The sequence below is a fragment of the Neodiprion pinetum genome, chromosome 3 (assembly GCF_021155775.2).
Source record: "Neodiprion pinetum isolate iyNeoPine1 chromosome 3, iyNeoPine1.2, whole genome shotgun sequence".
NCBI lineage: Eukaryota > Metazoa > Arthropoda > Insecta > Hymenoptera > Diprionidae > Neodiprion > Neodiprion pinetum.
In genome coordinates this window covers 6,795,885-6,813,474 of record NC_060234.1, presented here as the reverse complement: position 1 = coordinate 6,813,474, position 17,590 = coordinate 6,795,885, and the positions used below count along the sequence as shown (strand labels likewise).

Below are 17,590 nucleotides of genomic sequence, written 5' to 3'. Positions count from 1 at the left end.
AGTGTACGATTCAACGATCAATCGTGAACTTCGATCGATTGTTTGTCAATTTATCGATCCGTCGATTCATCGAAATTTCGATCATCAATCTTTTCGATCGATCGGTATTGTCGTCACTCCGTTGTTCGTAATTGACATGTTCAGTTAATCGGTCTCTCGATCACTCGATTATCGAAAAAACAATTCAGCGATGAATCAGCGGTTCTATTAATTAAATACATCATTATATCAAGTCTACGAGGTATCCTTATTTTTGGCACTCTGTTTTCCACCCAAAATTCTATTCCTTTGTAAACGCAGTGTCTATTTAAACGTAAAAACACATTTCTTCGAAAATATAAGATTTTTCTAGCCGATTTTCACATTCTTTCAGGTGTAAGTATAGGGAAAATAATTTTTTCATCGATAGATCAATAAGGTAACATAGTTTTCATATCTTCGAAGTTTTGATTTTGATATTGTCCGAACAGGTAAATGAGTTTTTTTCCAATGCTAAAATTAATGGATAATTTGAAGGATTTCGCAAGAAGAATACTAGTTAAAAAAAATTACACTGACCCAAAAATCCTGAAAATTTCAGGTCAAGTTTCAACGGGATGTAAGGATCCTGATTCGACGAGTGGTGTCAAGTTTGTCGTGTAACCAAAGCACACCTTTCATCCCTAAATGTAATGTATTTCATCTTGGTAAGGGGGATTCACTGCAACTACTTGGCACCCGCGTTGATGCAGAAAATGGAAGAAAGTACGGACGAAGAAAGGTAGAGGATGAAAAACACAAACTTTCAAGGTAGAAAGAAAGCTGTCAGCGATGAACAACGGCGTCGTGGCGTCGCGGTGCCCGTCAAAGGCGTCGCGCGTAGAAGGCGGTTTATTCGGCCAATTCGGACCGATAGATGAATCTGCGAGTCACGCTCTTGACCGCTTTGAGAGTCAAGCCAGTGTTTTGTTAGTCCTCGGGGTTAGTATTGTTGTAACACATTTCGGGCAGAACAAACAAGGCCCCCAGTTTGCCCAGTAATTGCCGAAACATCGGGCCACTGTTTGCTCTGTCATCGAGGTTCACACCTTACTCGAGGTCCCGCTGCGGCAGTCCTCGATCTTCTTCCACCCTTCGCATTCCGGCCTATCGAATCCTCAAAAAATCTCCTTCCTCGAGCCGCTTCTTCCAACTGTTCCAAGAAAGTACGGAAAACGATGATGTGGTCTTGACATAATGGCTAATTTGTTAAACTCGGCTACATAAAATAAATTCACTCTTTGGGGAACGAAGACACTGGTCAACCCTATAATTCACGATTTATCTTATTTTTTTTACAGCTTCTTATTTATTAAGCTACTTTTTTGGTAATAACAGCCGAGTTTTTTGGTACCAGATAATCTATGAAATATTTTCAAGTTTAAAAAATAGCTCATGTAAACAAATGGTCGAATTTGTACTTTTCCACGACAAAAAGCATTTTTTGGTAATCCACTATGAAAATCTGAATTCCAATTGTTACACAAACTTACAATACACGCCAAAAAATTATACAGTATTTTTTCAAAATTTTTCTACCTGTTGTTTTGTTTACCCGCGATATTGGATGCCCTATTTCTAATTTCATTTTAAATCAGTGACCCCAAAAACCATGTAACATATAGTTATATAAAAATCAAATCAATTTTCGAATTTACGTCGACCATATTGCATCCGCCATTTCCAATATTCGAATTTCGAGTTCAGATTCGTAATCAGCGACCCCAATAGCCCATGTGCGCAAAATTTCGAGTGAATCGCGTATATAAGGAAAAATGTATGTATGAAAGGGTTAATGATAAAAAACACTTGTTTCTCGATTATTGCAGCAATAGTTGCGATCGACGTGAATCGACGCTTCTATACAAAGACGATTTGGACTGATTCTAAATAACATCCAAATCAGATGCAAATTCCAAGTTTTAAGTTTATTTTAACTTCACCGATGAATTCGAAGGTATATTACGGAATTCCTGAACAGGTCAATTTTACAAATTCGTTTTCCTACTTTCCGAAGTAATTGGTACTGTATAGACTCTGACTCAAAACTTCCTGTTCTTCTGTTTCCCTCGCAAACCTGAAATATTCGGTTCTCACACCATAACGTCATCTATTATATGATCTAGCATGTATCCGTACGGATTCTTGAATACCAGACGTCAAGATTCAAATTACTAATTCTCCAACGGTTGGCTGTGTACCAATAGTAGGTAACGGAAACTAACCGTTTGCTATTAGATGTATCGACCAAGACATTCTCACTAATGTTGAAAGAAAACTTCGTGGTTGATATCACACGACCCAAAACAAAGCGCTTAATATTTTTGAGAAACACATCTTCAATTTCAAACATCGACAATTTCCGACATTAATTTTGATTCTTGTAAACTGTTTTCATCAGTGAATGTGATTCTCCTTATTCAAAAATTCCCAAATACTCTTCTCTTACTATCATACAGTAAAACAATAACTTGAAAATTTTTGAATATGAATTTTATTTACATTTCCATGTGTTACTTTGTCCCAACAGTAAGACATTACATTTGAACCTGTGCTGATCATGGGTTTATATATATATGAGTACCAAATAAGCTGTTGATGAATAAATTTCGTAACATATTTGAAAATTTAACCGAATATTAATTTATGATATATAGGAACCAAATCGTATATGCTATCAGGATCAATGCCATAGTTTAGTACTCATTATGGATGCCAATAGTGACTGTACGTTGATGTGATCAGAATTTGACAAGAAAACAATCACGATATTAATAACTTATGAAAGTGCAGAACTCAGAGCTGCGCAGAGTAATAGCTAATGATACTTGAGTTATGATGTTTTGAGTGAAAAAAAAACGCGGATAACTTATTAACTATATACTTAAAGTTCTGTACAAAGAAATAATTGCTGATTGCTTCTTCAACATTCATAGCACAACTTCTTCAGCTTCCATTTCTTCAGAATCCGAATCCTCCATTTTCTCATCCTCTTCGACAGACTCCTCAAGCTTCTTGCGCTCCTTAAGACCCGCCGCTGGTGAGCGGATTAGACTCAGATCACGTTGAACCTCCTTAACGTCTCTGTCTTGTTCAAGTTCGCGTCCCTTGCGCAGTCTCTGCATTATGTGCGCGTTCTGCCTTTTCTGTCTTATCAACTCGATTTTCTTCATGGCGTCGACTGACTTCGTCCACAACTCTCTATCGTACTTGAGTGGTACGTTTCTTCTCTTTTCAAACTCGAACGCCGGATCAACCGACAATTCTTTGCCGACTGTCTTTCGGTAGGCTTTAGTCCACTTCACCTTCCTTGGGTTCTTCTTCTTTTTGAATGCCGCGTGGCATTTTGATCGACAGAATTTGAATATCTGAAATAATATAACGATGCGATAAGTTCGGTACGTTGTTTTCGCTCAAATGTTGTTGAGCGAGTTGTGAATGTGAAAATCTTTATAAAGTTCTTATAATCATTATCCGGGATTTGATGTTTATTCTTATCTCATCATCAGTTGTTAGTTATCGGAGCAAAACGTTGAATCCAGTGAATAATTATTGATATCCATATCCAAGAGGTTGAGAAACATAACCTAAATTTTCTGTCACGCTAGACACGTGCTCACGAATCCCAATATAAACGCCTTGTGAATGTCGCTAAGAATGTTCAAGCACAATAACCAAAGCAAAGCTCAGAAAATTACTCACCTTGGAGTCGTTTCTAACGAATTGTATACCGTGTCCCGGATAAATACGGGACGAACAGAAATAACAGTTTTCAATACGCATCTCGTTGCGTTTCTACCAGACGCGAAAGACCGAAACAAATCAACTATCACGTTTGCTGGCAACGAGTGAAAGAATTCAGTGCTGCCAATGGACAGTCTGAGCATTTAAGCCATCAATGAAGCGCTGCCTACCTTATCTACCGAAACTCGGTAAGTAATCGTGTTGTATCTACATTTTATTCAAATTTCCCAACTTTTTCAGTCAGATATGAATTGTGCTTCATCTGTAAGCTCAACACTTACTAGGTACTATGTTTGTCTTTGGAAATTCCGAAGGATTGATGTTCGATCAACACACACATAATCCGAGCATTACTATTTTACTTACCGACTAAAATAACTTGCTGCATCAAGTTACCGACCAAGTGCGCGGTCTTTTCGTGTTCGAGGAAACGGTATATTTGAATGCCAAGATTCACCGAGCTAGAAGTATTGATTTCTTTTACATACATACCAACGCATGTGCTAACTTAATAATACATATACATACCAATTACGTAGCCGTATCATTAAGACGAAACAAAAAGAATCTTGATAACATTGTGAAGAGGCAGAGCCGTTGATTCGAGTTGAAAGTTTTTCGATAATTACGTGAATGATGATGTGGAATATTTTCATATTTCCCATTGTTTGTTTAACGCTGTCCGTACTTTACAATTATTACTATGGTACGCCAATTAACATAGTTGAAAATCCAGCGAACAATTACGACTACATAATCGGTAACTATGAAAATTCCGTTACAAAACTTATTTAGTTTACTGAAATTTAACCGTTTTCAACCTAGTCGGGGCTGGAACGGCAGGGTGCGTTATTGCATCACAACTATCGAAATCGGGGAATGCATCGGTTCTTCTTATAGAAGCCGGTGGATACTTCAAATGGTTCTCATCCGTTCCCTTGGCAGCTCCGCTGCTACAAGGAACCGACGCAAATTGGGCTTACCAAACAGAGCCTCAAACGTTTTCATCGAGAGGCCTTCGCGATCAAGTATTTATACATAGATATTAATTACGATTTAAATACTGAAGTATCGTGAAATATATGGTCTATAGTAAAGAATGAACAGGGATTCATCATTGAACATGTTCATCAGGGTGTTTAAAAAAAAAGCCGAAATTTTTTTCTTGTGGTGTCCAAAAATTGATAGTATACCTAAAAACAAAAATTTTGGCGCCAATATGAGCTCTTAATATCAATAGTAAGGTTTGCCTCTATCCATTTCTTTATTTTCCATTTAAATAACACGGGAAAATTTATTTTTTTTATTTTGAAAGTTAAAAAATTTTTATAACAAGTTGTTGATATTGTTTTTTGCTTTTTGAAGAAAAAAAATTTGTCCTTTTTTGAAAAACCCTAATGTTCATGCTCTTATATATTTTTATGAATCGACGTTCCCCGAATACGTTCAATTGTGTCATCCAACTTATAATAGCGATCACAAAATGATAGTAATTTATAATTCGATTAATAAGGTCGCTAATAGCAGATAATTGACTTTAATATTTACACAGAAGCAATTTGTGCCCAGAGGCAAGGGATTGGGAGGTAGTGGCCAAATGAACTATCTGCTTCACTCCTTTGGAATACCCGAAGACTATGCCAATTGGCCAATTGGATGGTCTTACGCTGATCTCTTGCCGTATTTTAAACGTACAGAGGATGCAATGGTTGTTACTACAGTCTCAGTGAAAGAAGAATTAGCTCGAGCCTTTCATAACGCAGGAATCGAAATTTCACGGGAAAATACTAGTCTTATTTTAGCGAGACACACCCTGAAAAACGGTGCCAGATGGAGCAGTTATAACGCTTACTTAAATAAAGCGTGGGACCGAGAGAACTTGCACATATTAATAAATACATTCGTCACTAAGGTAGGTCTTAACTATTTTAAGGTAGGTCTTAATTAGTCTCAATCACCGCGTGATTGTCTTACTTATGAGATAACAAATATCAAATGAATTCATATGGAGTGATAGAGTCTATTTTTCGTTTAGATAATTTTTGACAAACTTACGGCACGAGCCGTTCAAATTCAAAATCAAAACGGCACAATGGATCAAATAAAGGCTAACAGAGAAATAATTCTGTGCGGAGGTGCTTTCAACACTCCGCAATTACTATTACTATCCGGCATCGGACCGGCTAATGAGCTTAAAAAATATCGCGTAAGTAAAAGCTGCATGACCTACATGAATTGATTGATAAGATATTCGTCTCACCTAATTGATTATTGTCATTTGTTATTTTTGGCGATGATAATTCATGGCCGAAGGTCGAGATCAAATCCCGTTTTCTCAATTTTCAAAATTCCCAAAGCCGGTTTTCCAAACGAACCTCGATATCGTCTTCGATTCACTTTCAGATCCCCGTTGTGAGTCACCTCGAAAAAGTTGGAGAGAACCTGTTTGATCACCTGAATGTCCCGATTTACATCGGTCTCAAAACACCTGTAAGCGTCACTTTGAACAAGTTGATGTCACTGAGTGAAATCTTCAAGTACTACGCTTTTGGCAGTGGTAAATGCCTGAATGAAAAACCAACATTCACACAAGTCGAATGCGTAATGCATGTTTATAATGTGAGAGTTAAAGTTCCTGCACGGTAGAAATTGATTTAACCTTGTTTATCCTTGGCATCGGAATTCTTTGATTTTTTCTCAACACAAATGCTCCTGTTTTCGGATTTTCAAACTATCCATTCCGAAATGTTTCTCGAGTCATAAAAACATGTGGCCTGCGGTTCATAACTCAGTCACCCCCCTCTACCCTCTCTCTTCGGGGGTAAAAGAACGACATTTTATGTATTCATTTTTTATCCCAGGACACGATTTCCGGATCCTTATGAAAAAAATTATGGGTATCCATTGCCAAAGGACCTCTTATGTAAATTGATTTGAACACGAATTATTTCAGCTTTTTGTGAATGGTGCACCACCAAATTGACCGAAATTAATTACGATTGGATATCAACTTCTGATGCCAAAGATGACGATCGCGTTTTATTATTTTTCGTTGAATTTCAGGACTTTTGGCATCGACCGCGATTTTGGGCACAGGAATAACAGGCCACAGTGGAATTGTTTTTTTTGGCATGGGATCAGCGGACGAGAGTTTGCTCAAAGACATCGCCAATTTTCATACTACGGTAAAAACAAGCACTGATTTCGGACGAATGTTTGCTTTTCATCCGACATTCGAACATACACAAAGCGTAATATCCTTTTGCGGAATCCAGACTTTCAGGGCGATTTTCCCTTCGTACGCCAATTCCAAACAGGAAGGTTTCATCTACTTGGCAAATTGCTTACAACCAAAGAGTCGTGGAAGGGTTACTTTAGGTTCATCTCATTTCTCAGATCCACCAATAATCGATCCCAGATATCTTCAGAACGATTACGACGTCGCGTGCACGCACAAAGGTACAACAATAAAATTCTCCATCCGCTCAGTTCTCGACGCTAACTGGAAACTGCTGTTTTTAATATCGTGGTCAATTTCTTGCAGCGATCAATCTGGCCATGGACACACTGAGGACACGCCAATTCATGGAGTTGGGTGTGACGCCTCACATTCCTAATTTGGATGAGTGCAACCATTTAAAACCGGATTACTCAAACCTGGAATTTACGAACTGCTTAACGAGAACCGCAGGTCTAACCAGTCATCATTTTGGTGGGACTTGTCAGATGGGTAATAGACACGACAATCGTGCAGTGGTGGACGAATATCTGAGGTAAGTCAGTTCTGACCTAGAGTATTCATTTCTCCGGTCATCGAAGCGTCCAGAAATTCATATTCACTGCATTAACAATGGTGGGAAAACTTTTCAGAATATGTACACGATTCCGAAATCGATTTATCAGCAAATTATGCAACAGAATTGTATGTAAGCTTTTATATCTCGTGATGGTTTCGTTTTACATCTTTTGTAGGGTGATTGGAGTCAACGGGGTAAGAATCGTAGATGCAAGTATTTTGCCATCCCCTATCTCAGGTATGCCAAACTCAGTGATTATCGCGATGGCAGAACGAGCCGCTGACATTATCATGAAAATAAAATAAGAAATAAACCCACTTTTCTATGATGATGTAAAACAAGCTGACGTTACAAATTTTATTAATAAATGAATTTATTCGTACAAATGACTATCATATTATTAAATACAAATTTTACAAAAAATATAAAACACTACGATCTATTTATGTAATTTACGATACTATCTATGATAGATATAGTCCCAGTTAGGAATCTGGTCCTTGATAGGAAGAAAAATTCCATCATATACAAGTCAAACATGGACTCTGACAGCTTATCTTTTTTCGAAATGGGAGAGGAGCAAATACAGGAGATACCCATAGATGAAGATGAAGAGGCCAGACAGTATATGATAAAGATCTGCGAAAGGATACGTAGATTAGAACAGCCAACACCACGCACTATGTCAAGTGAGATCATTGAAAGCGCGTCGTCTAAAGGATCGTCAACTTCGTTGACTTTCTCAGATGATTCGTTCATTGACGAAGTCCCTAATAACATGGACATAAAAGATCACATGATAATAGAAATGGAAGGCACTAAAACAACCGTCCCGATGTTCCAGAAAGCCGCAAAGTTACAAGAATGGCTCAAAGTGATAGATCATCACGAGCGCCGAATTTCTAAAATAACCGCAAAGCTTAAAGGCATAGGTGACAAAACAACCAACCAGGAACTCGAAACACTCCAAAGTAAAGTATACAATCTAGAAATTCCAAAGATAAAAGATCGATCAAAAATTGACGCTATAAAACGTACGGTTTTCGTGAATTGTGCAGAAGATGTACTAATCAAGAAAATTGGATCACTAGGGCTGATATTGGGAGATATTTATGGAACTATAGATAATACCACTAATGGAATGTGGGTTTATGGTAATGCGACGAATCAAAAGTTGGAGGACACTCTCAAAAACTTAGGTTCAAATCGCATAATACTAAACAGAAGATACAGATTCAATAGTCAGCAAACAGAATGTCTATCTATCATATTATTAAATACAAATTTTACAAAAAATATAAAACACTACGATCTATTTATGTAATTTACGATACATTTCTGGAACTCATAGTCGATGGTTGTTCAATGAGATAGAAGCTGTTAGTCGTTGCCAGTCGATGATTAAGTCGCCTCTGCAAAAAAAAAAAAAAAATACTGTCAACTTCAACTATTCGTAGCGTCAACGAATGAGGTACCGTAAGAATACTCACTTATATACTTCTTGATTATGAATATTATGACAATGCCGGATACGAAGAAAATAAATTGCCAAATTCTTGCCCAGCGGTTTGGAGTGTTCTGCCATCTGGCTCTTTCTCTCGGCAAAACTTCACTGAGAGCCACATAAAGAAGTGCCCCAGCAGCCACAGCATTAAGCGCGGGTATCACTGTTACCCAATCTTGGCTGTTCTGCAACATTGGAAGAAAGTCAAAAAGCGTTCGATTATAAACCATGGAGAGTTGATTGTTTAGGCGGTCTGATCAATCTGAAAGTATTACTCATTCAACACTTACTTCCTTAACCGCCATCCCGATACCAATCCCAGCTACTGAGCCGCCTGCGAATAGAACGATAGCGAATACGTGATGCAAAACTGATACAGATCTTGCCATTTCGACGCCAAGACAGAAGCAGACGACCAATTTGTGCGCAGCTACTGCTATCACGAGGAGCCACACCTAAAAATGTAATTTCCCTCAATTGTTAAATTGTCAGCTTAAGTAAATACCTAAGTGAAGACCTTCGCCATGGGTATCATCGAGGAATTCTTACCTTAGCAGTCTCTGTTTGTACCCCAATGGCAACTCCTTCCAAAATCGCATGCAAGGCCAACGCCGCCAAGAGTCCCGGTAGACTCGCGTTAAAATCAGAATCGGGTTCAATGTGTGCTTCACGAGTAAGTAAGGTTTCGTTTTCATCGGGCCAAAGTGATGGAGTCGAAGGTGTCGTAGAGTGGACCTCATTGTCAGATACACTTCTCTGATTGGAAAATGTGTTTTTCAGATTTGGCTCGTACGAACGATCTCGAAGTCTGCCGTGAGTGTAAGCCTGATAAGAAACTTGAGAATCAGGGTTGTGACCGACGTATTCATTGGAGAAATTTCCCTCCCTGGCATCTCTGACAGTGACCTTACAATCATCATTCCGTCGAAGTATTGATCTGAAAGGAATATGATTACTGTTTTGAATGGAATCGTCTGAATATCTTTGTCATGCATCAGCTTACGTTTCGTTTCAGTTTTATCCGTAAGAAAATGTCGCACAGATTTTCTTCATCGGAACAAACCCAACAATCATATCTAGCCTCATGAAATACACTAATTCTATTACACTGTCCTACTGCACAGTTTTCAGTGAAGATCACCGATTCAGAGATCTCTAGACTTACGTGGGCTTGATCCTGCGACTTGTTGCAGGTCGATGGACGTGCGGCAAGTTGATGGGTCGACCCCGTATAAGGTAAATCATTTCGTCCACCGCGTAAAGTAAACAGAACCCGCCGCAGAATAATAGCCCTGCGTATAAGGCAGGGAGAGATTGTATGGACTCTGGAAGCATGTGCAGCGCGCAAGTGGCAAATAAAACTCCAGCGCCGAGACAAAGCAATGAAGAGGTGACCTGCCTTCGTTGTCCACTGCAGTTTCTGCATAATACGGGTAATGTTCCGATGAAGATACTCCCCCCGAATATCAACGCCATCGACAACATCTTCGCGACCAAATCGTTGAATTCCATCGTTTCAAGATAGGTACACGATTTGCGGTAAGAGTCGAAACTTTTCTACACCAAACTTTACACTCAACGATTCAACACTCTACAGCTTACCGCGGCAAACAGCAGTGAATAATTGCCATGAACTTGAACGAGAGTTACCCCTTTTTTCTTTATTTATAACTCCAATAATCTCATCGGTTCGCAGTGTGTTGTCTGTTGTGCCTGGCATGAAAATGGAATGCTTGATTGCGCTGAAGTGATGAAAACGGAATTATGCACATCGAAGTATTCAGTCGCGTAAAAGTGGTTAATTTTCTCACGGGCAAAAAGGCGTCTACAAATTAACTTCACTTCACGTCCAAGCATACCAAAGCAATGTTTATCCCGACAATACGTCAATGAATTGTGATAATAATTACGAATTATAAATTATGCTCTTGGACAGCACGCAGCAGAGTTTATAAGACACAATCCCCACGTAACTTGTTCGATGTAACAATACCAATGATTACGTTATCTCGGAGACTCCACTATAAATGCTAGATGCAGGTCACCGATAGCAGTAATGCATGTGTTTGATATAGAGAATACATTTGCCAGACAATCATCGATCTCTCGTTTTCGAGGTCACGTGAAGTCGGTCAAGTGGAAGTTTAATCACTGCTTTGAAACAATGAACCAAATTTTTGAAGTTATCTCAAATGCCTGCCTATGGCCTCGTAAAAATGTTGATTTTCCGAGGCAATGACTTCATGTGAAGATCAATACTCTGGAAGATATTATAATTACGACATATCTTCGAAAACGAAAATACGCAAAATTGTTAGCACATTTCACTAAAAAGAAACGCAATAAATAAAAATTCTGTGAATTGTTCTCACTGAACTGAAAAGCACCGTCTGCACGTATGGTGGTGGGTAAATGCTCGGATATAAATACGCATAGAATGAATCACGTTCCGCGTGTATGAGGATTTCATCGATTGTCGTTTCATACAGAGACGCGCCATAAGAACTTCCATCAAAAAGCAAAAATTATTAGGCAAAAATTGTTGGAGAAAAATTTGAGTTGTAGATTGAGTGGACACTTGGGTTTCATTAAAAAAAAAAGTGAGAATACTTCTGATATTGATGTAACTTTCTGAAGGGAGAAAGCTATTCTTTATACTCTCTCAATTCTACGCGAAATTATCCTGCACGTAATTCAAGCTACGTAATTGACACTACAACGGATTGTCATCAAATCACAATTTAGTCTCCAACAGAGACCCAATGGACCTTAATTCGCATAGTTGTGCAACAAAAATGATCGTAAACGTTGCAAGTTGCATGATTCTAGATTTTTTTTCAATTGTATGTACGCAATGTTATATATTCTACTATTAGTCCCACTCACAACTTCAGAACTAGGCTTACCTTTTAGTAATTGTAAAACTTTCTTTCGAACCTTAGCTTCAGCAAATTGGTCGATTATTTTTTTCAAAGTCAAACTGGCGTGCTATCTTTTTTTTCGATTGACAACGTTGCCAAAGAACTTCGACGATGTTGCGACATCCTATGCCTTAGATAGATTTTCATAAATTTTCAAACATAAAAGCTGCTTTCGTATGCTGCTGCAGTAACTGGCAAGGTTTAAAAACTCATGCATGCTGTAATTGTATCAGTGAAACTACTTGATGCAGGCTTGTGAATCAAAAGCAGTTCCGCTACGCCGCGAATGGAAGTTAATTTTGGAAGATGACTATTGTAGCTAGATTTAAAGCGGAGCAGTTCTGAACACAAGCTTGCTGACAATTCCGTTGAATACCTTGATAACAGCACATCTCATGCAGTCAGAATAGTTCCATCGGATGACTGTAATAAAAACGGGGACTATAGGCATTTAAAATTGGCACTCAACCGATTAACAGACTGAAACCTGGTGTCAAGTTGGGTAATTGTTACATCTAGCATTCTATCAAACACCTCAATTTTGAAACGCTTCTCAGTTAGAAGTACGTTCATCTCCCCGGACCTCGTCGAAAAACCGCCTAATACGTCGTACTCGCGTTTCGGAAAAAGTGGGCTCAATTTTTCATGTACTTGACAACTCAATCGCATCTCAGCCTTCACGGAGCCCCAATCATTTCTCATGTCTGCGAACTGAATAATGAGTGTGGAAAGCATCTCAACTGATTTCTCTATGTCTTTATCAGTTCCTTGAGTTCCTTACTTTACGCTAATAATTCTGCCAACGATAGTAAATTTCGCAAGAAATTCCGCGTTGCTTTGATTCCTCATGTGATTCAATATCGCGACCTAAATGAGTCGAATCTGCGTTTCGTTTTACAAATTTCGCATCTGAATTCGATTTATCAAAAAGCCAATACGGCCGACAAGAAAAAATATTTCTTGTCGTCGAATAACCCAACCATTATCTTGTGATTTTCATCGGCCCTTCACCTGTATAAAGATTCGTGCTGAACCCTCGATTTTTGTTACGACCAGTTGTGTCTTTAGCAACACTACCCACTGGTTGACTCAGACCAAGTTTAAAAATTAGTTGTTTTATTCCGGCGGCGAACATTGTGAAAATTAGCTCAGTCTGATCGGTAGTGTTGCAATCAACATTTGCATGAGGTTGTTCATTGGCCGAATTTGTTATCGAAGATGCGTTTGGGGCACAGATGTATTCATGTGGATCTGCTTATTCATTTGGAGTGAAAATGAGCCCCTCAGGGCGCGGCGTACTGTCGTAATATTACGTCAGAAAACAGTGTAACTGGCGGAAATTCATCAGTCGCAGAGGATTTTCTATAATCGATTTCGCTAATTTATGCCACGCTATTGAAGCTCGGAGTTTCGATCGCTTCCTTCTTCCAACCGCCTCTTCACATACAGTGTCAACACGCTGCACGATTTCACCCCGAATCCCACATTCAACACGCAGCAATCTCGCTTTTGCGTACGTGAGAAGTGCCCTTTATAACCATTCATATTCATCTGCTTCTCACAACATCGACCGGTATTCACTCCCACACGCGACTCGACGACCACCGGTAACCTCCCGGTAACATCAAAGGGAGCATTCGGAGTCAAGTACTCGCTCAACTATACTTCACTTGTGAGTGAAGTTACGAAGCGCCGCCACCTGGCGGTGAACCTGAGAATTTAGTCGCCGGGCACAGATTACTCCACCGCAGTGCCCTACCCTAGCGTGTGGCCCTCGCTCAGAAGCAACTTGCTCCAACTGCTCCATGGTTGCTACGCCACTGACCCAGACTCAGGTAAACAACCTGGATTACTCATCACTAACAGCCTAATTGTAGGCAAGAGATATGCGTATATAACCGCCTAATGGTATGCAATTTGACATACAAAATTACAGTAAAATAGGTTCAAGGAACTGCTTGGAACTGAGTTCCGACCATGAGAGAGGGGCGCACAGTATGGATGAGTACCGCTTTTAATTAACTCTGACTCTGTGCCATTTGTTCGTTCACTCAGTGTAATACACGATAAGCCAAAAGAGTTTCAATAATATGTTTTAGAATAAAAGTGAAAAAGTGTTACAAGTGTATGCTCCGTTGAGCAAGAAAGAGCTGACTGCTCTGACACGTGTCTGCAAATTTGCGAAACATATTACCGTAACCTCTAAGAACATAACCTCTAAAAACCATCATGGGAAAGTTGAACGTGACAATGTTGCGTTACCTAAGTCGTGAAGATTTTCGCGTCCTAACAGCCGTGAGTGAAATTAATAGTATTAATGAAAGCACTCTTATTTTTCTTTCGAACTCGAGTACAGCGCTATTTCTGCAGTCGAGTAGTCCATGAATGCAAATCTGCGGTGTGATATCTGTGAGGCGTCACACGTAGATTTTGTTGATGCAAACCAAGATCAATAAAACTATGTTTTATCCATTTATCAATCATTGAGGGTTGAACACAACACATCGGTTCAATTTCTTTCCGCTTACTTTTGTGAGAACCGATACCAAGTTGACATGCAATTTAGGCTCTATTATTCATCTCAAATTGTTTCAATGTACAGATCACAGTTTGTGAAATTCCCTTAATAATAATCGAATTATACCTAATAATTCTGACACATTTCTCAAATCATAATTTTATGAATTGTTTCAGATTGAAATGGGAATGAAGAATCACGAACTTGTTCCAGGATCATTGGCTGCTCAGATAGCTAATCTACGGCATGGCGGAGTACACAAATTGCTGAAAGAGTTGTGTAAACATCGTTTGTTGAGTTACGAACGTGGAAAACATTGTGAGTGGTTTTTATTCTGGATGACAAGCAGAATTAGGGAATTTCGGTTGATCTGCTGGATCATAGAACTGCTAACTGCAGACTTCTTCAAGTGTCGGTCGCTTTTCCGACCGTAATTTCCATTTTTCTTCATCACTTCAAAGGCTTTTAGAGTGTTACCTATTGATTTATTTTCAGAAAAAATTATTAGACAACTTGGATTACTATTTCTATTACAAAACTCATCTTTTTACTATTCGTAAACAGAATCTATAGAGTCGAATCGAATACTTTCATGATTAATAAAATTGTCATTACAGATGACGGTTATCGTCTGACTAATTCAGGGTACGACTATCTGGCTCTGAAGGTTCTGGCAACGCGAGGTGTCGTTTCATCGTTCGGCAACCAGATTGGAACTGGAAAAGAGTCGAATATCTATGTAGTAGCTGACGAGGAAGGAAATCCTGTCTGCTTGAAGCTACACAGGCTGGGACGCACTTGTTTCAGAAATATAAAGGATAAAAGAGATTATCATCAGCACAGAAAATCCATGTCTTGGCTCTACCTTTCTCGAATATCAGCTACACGGGAATTCGCCTACATGAAGGCACTTCTTGATCGAGGATTTCCTGTACCAAAGCCCATCGATTTTAATAGACATTGCCTCGTTATGGAGCTTATTGACGGCAAACCAATGTACGGTTCAAAATTTGTGGGAAACTTCTAATTTTCTATTGACCTGTATGTAGCGAGGTCTGCGCAAGTGAATAACTGAAAAAGTGGGTGAATTTCGTGAATCATGTGCGGACAACTAATTACTCAGTTCAATTGCAGTTTGCTTTATTTAAACGTTTGTAGACCGAGATTCATTCACTTTTGATTCATTAGACTCAATTTTCCGGAAACAATGTTATTAATAATAACGTCAATTTCGCTTGGTGATATATTTTGCCCACGATATCTTAGAAATGGCTTAACCGATTGACTCTAAATTCGGAAAGAGCATTCTTAGATACTTTGTACTCTTTGCTACAATCTGGAATTTTCTTTTTATTGAAACGGTAACTATTTATAATTTGAATTCGACTTTTTGTCCAAAATCGACAATATTAATATTTAGTTAACAAAAACTATATGATAGTTGAAAAAAAGTAGGTTCGTATGAAACAGAATAAACTATGCCGGAATACTCTGAAAATTTAGAATAAATTGAGAACAAACTAATAAGTATTGAATACTTTAAATATGTTGGACAGGTGTGGCGTTTACGAGGTTGATGACGTAGAAGGTCTCTACCAAGATCTGATGGATCTTATTTATCAGCTCGCAAATCACGGTGTTATTCATGGAGATTTCAACGAATTCAACATCATGATAACCAACGAAGGAAAGCCAGTAATAATTGACTTCCCTCAAATGATTTCAACACAGCATCCAAACGCTGAATTAATGTTCGACAGAGATGTGAACTGTATTCGGGACTTTTTCAGAAGGCGCTTCGCATACGAAAGTGAATTCCATCCAAAGTTTTCGGATATCTCGTGAGTATTAAATGGCTTATTATTCACACTTTCACGTGATAACTGCACACCATATTTCATGTTCAAATATTTAATTCCAAATTTCCTCCTTTAAGGCGTGAAGACTGTATAGACATAGAAGTAAGCGCAAGTGGGTTGACAAAAAAAATGGAAAAAGATCTGCTTATAGAGATGGGAATAAATGAAGATGACATGGATAGCGAAGATAACGATGACGAAGTAGCTGACGGATACAATCTAGAAAATGAAATTGAAAAATTGAAACTTGAAGTGCAGAAAGTATCGGAAGAAGACTTCAAGGCAGATCTAGGGGATTCTCAAAAATCAGGCAAAACTACAGAAGCTACGGAAAAAAATACCGAGCCAAAAGATATCAAAGTCGACACAATAGGAAAACAGCAATCTATTCTGGCAGAGGATAACGATTTACAAAAAACCGATGTCTTCGCCCCAAATTTAAACTGCGATGTATCGGACGACGAGTCGGTTTACAGCCAAGCACAGAGCTTGGCTCAAAGTGTTAAAAGTATTTCAACAGCAGCTACAATCGCTCCAGATGTAATTAAAAAGCGAGTTAGATCATCGTTGGAGAAAAGAGCGAGGAAAAACAACTCTAGAAAAACGCTTGCAAAGGGTGAGGCCAGCGCCACAACCAGAAGTCGTAGAGAAAATCGCGACACCATCAGAGAATCTACCGGCTCTGGTATTTGGGGCTGTGAATAATTGTCTGCACGTGTTACTGCGGAACTTCTGTGAAGGGAAAATCGATTATTGGGTGAATGTGAGGTTTACAATACGGTGCTTGATTTTCGCGTGTATGTGTACATAATCTAGTGAAATTCTATTTTCTTTCGATCGATCAGCTAAATAATACGGTAAAGCTGTGCGGGTTCCCGAAATCTCGATAAAAAAATCCCAGAATAGTGCGGAAACCGGAAATTGCTAAGAAACCCTAAACGTGGGTAACCTAACTTACCTAATAGTTATCATATTGGGCAAATACTAAATACTAATAATAAATTAGTATATCCAAATAACATCAATATTTTCAAAAAAAATATCTTGAAAATTTTGACAACAATGATGTTCACGGAATTCCGAAAATCTCGAGAACCCTACCCGAAATCAATATATTTTTTCCGACCCAAGAAATTCTGGTACCCGCACAGCCCTATTATGTAGGTATATTATAATTTATAAGATTCACGCGAAATCGTGTTTCAGAAAATACAACTACATACAAAACA

At 38.7% G+C, this 17,590-nt stretch overlaps 4 protein-coding genes across 6 annotated transcripts; 2 read left to right on the top strand and 2 right to left on the bottom strand.

Annotated features, from left to right (window-relative positions):
• Positions 1 to 2,489: 2,489 nt before the first annotated feature.
• On the bottom strand, positions 2,490 to 3,878 carry RpL24-like (ribosomal protein L24-like). The gene is made up of 2 exons (XM_046615801.2): positions 3,721 to 3,878; positions 2,490 to 3,386 (listed from the first exon to the last, which is right to left on the bottom strand). The coding sequence occupies exons 1-2, from the start codon at positions 3,799 to 3,801 to the stop codon at positions 2,949 to 2,951; spliced, it is 519 nt and encodes a 172-aa protein (XP_046471757.1). The 5' UTR covers positions 3,802 to 3,878; the 3' UTR covers positions 2,490 to 2,948.
• Positions 3,879 to 3,909: 31 nt separating this feature from the next.
• Positions 3,910 to 7,945, top strand: LOC124213958 (neither inactivation nor afterpotential protein G). 3 transcript variants are annotated; one of them, XM_046615797.2, is made up of 9 exons: positions 4,306 to 4,522; positions 4,588 to 4,790; positions 5,315 to 5,674; positions 5,798 to 5,968; positions 6,166 to 6,319; positions 6,826 to 6,947; positions 7,038 to 7,221; positions 7,307 to 7,535; positions 7,735 to 7,945. In XM_046615797.2, exons 1-9 carry the CDS (start codon positions 4,396 to 4,398, stop codon positions 7,862 to 7,864), a joined length of 1,680 nt encoding a protein of 559 aa, XP_046471753.1. In that variant the 5' UTR covers positions 4,306 to 4,395; the 3' UTR covers positions 7,865 to 7,945. The 3 variants fall into 3 exon arrangements, with proteins under 3 accessions (XP_046471754.1, XP_046471753.1, XP_046471752.1); XM_046615798.2 differs by lacking the exon at positions 4,306 to 4,522 and adding an exon at positions 3,910 to 3,950 and having other exon boundaries at positions 6,826 to 7,221; XM_046615796.2 differs by having other exon boundaries at positions 6,826 to 7,221.
• On the bottom strand, positions 7,708 to 13,577 carry Zip88E (Zinc/iron regulated transporter-related protein 88E). Its single transcript, XM_046615799.2, has 5 exons — positions 10,229 to 13,577; positions 9,613 to 10,000; positions 9,354 to 9,518; positions 9,050 to 9,248; positions 7,708 to 8,971 (listed from the first exon to the last, which is right to left on the bottom strand). Exons 1-5 carry the CDS (start codon positions 10,573 to 10,575, stop codon positions 8,961 to 8,963), a joined length of 1,110 nt encoding a protein of 369 aa, XP_046471755.1. The 5' UTR covers positions 10,576 to 13,577; the 3' UTR covers positions 7,708 to 8,960.
• Positions 13,578 to 13,809: 232 nt separating this feature from the next.
• RIOK2 (RIO kinase 2) lies at positions 13,810 to 17,590 on the top strand. Its single transcript, XM_046615795.2, has 5 exons — positions 13,810 to 14,279; positions 14,679 to 14,820; positions 15,120 to 15,498; positions 16,059 to 16,343; positions 16,439 to 17,590. Exons 1-5 carry the CDS (start codon positions 14,214 to 14,216, stop codon positions 17,064 to 17,066), a joined length of 1,500 nt encoding a protein of 499 aa, XP_046471751.1. The 5' UTR covers positions 13,810 to 14,213; the 3' UTR covers positions 17,067 to 17,590.

Coding starts and splice junctions, on each gene's coding strand:
- RpL24-like (XM_046615801.2), bottom strand. CDS start 3,801: ATGCGTATTGAAAACTGTTATTTCTGTTCGTCCCGTATTTATCCGGGA. Junction 3,387..3,720: donor TCGTTAGAAACGACTCCAAG/GTGAGTAATTTT, acceptor ATATTATTTCAG/ATATTCAAATTCTGTCGATC.
- LOC124213958 (XM_046615796.2), top strand. CDS start 4,396: ATGATGATGTGGAATATTTTCATATTTCCCATTGTTTGTTTAACGCTG. Junction 4,523..4,587: donor CAATTACGACTACATAATCG/GTAACTATGAAA, acceptor TTTTCAACCTAG/TCGGGGCTGGAACGGCAGGG. Junction 5,675..5,797: donor TAAATACATTCGTCACTAAG/GTAGGTCTTAAC, acceptor TTTTTCGTTTAG/ATAATTTTTGACAAACTTAC.
- Zip88E (XM_046615799.2), bottom strand. CDS start 10,575: ATGGAATTCAACGATTTGGTCGCGAAGATGTTGTCGATGGCGTTGATA. Junction 9,519..9,612: donor TACAAACAGAGACTGCTAAG/GTAAGAATTCCT, acceptor TTACATTTTTAG/GTGTGGCTCCTCGTGATAGC. Junction 9,249..9,353: donor TCGGGATGGCGGTTAAGGAA/GTAAGTGTTGAA, acceptor CCAATGTTGCAG/AACAGCCAAGATTGGGTAAC.
- RIOK2 (XM_046615795.2), top strand. CDS start 14,214: ATGGGAAAGTTGAACGTGACAATGTTGCGTTACCTAAGTCGTGAAGAT. Junction 14,821..15,119: donor TTACGAACGTGGAAAACATT/GTGAGTGGTTTT, acceptor TTGTCATTACAG/ATGACGGTTATCGTCTGACT. Junction 16,344..16,438: donor CCAAAGTTTTCGGATATCTC/GTGAGTATTAAA, acceptor TCCTCCTTTAAG/GCGTGAAGACTGTATAGACA.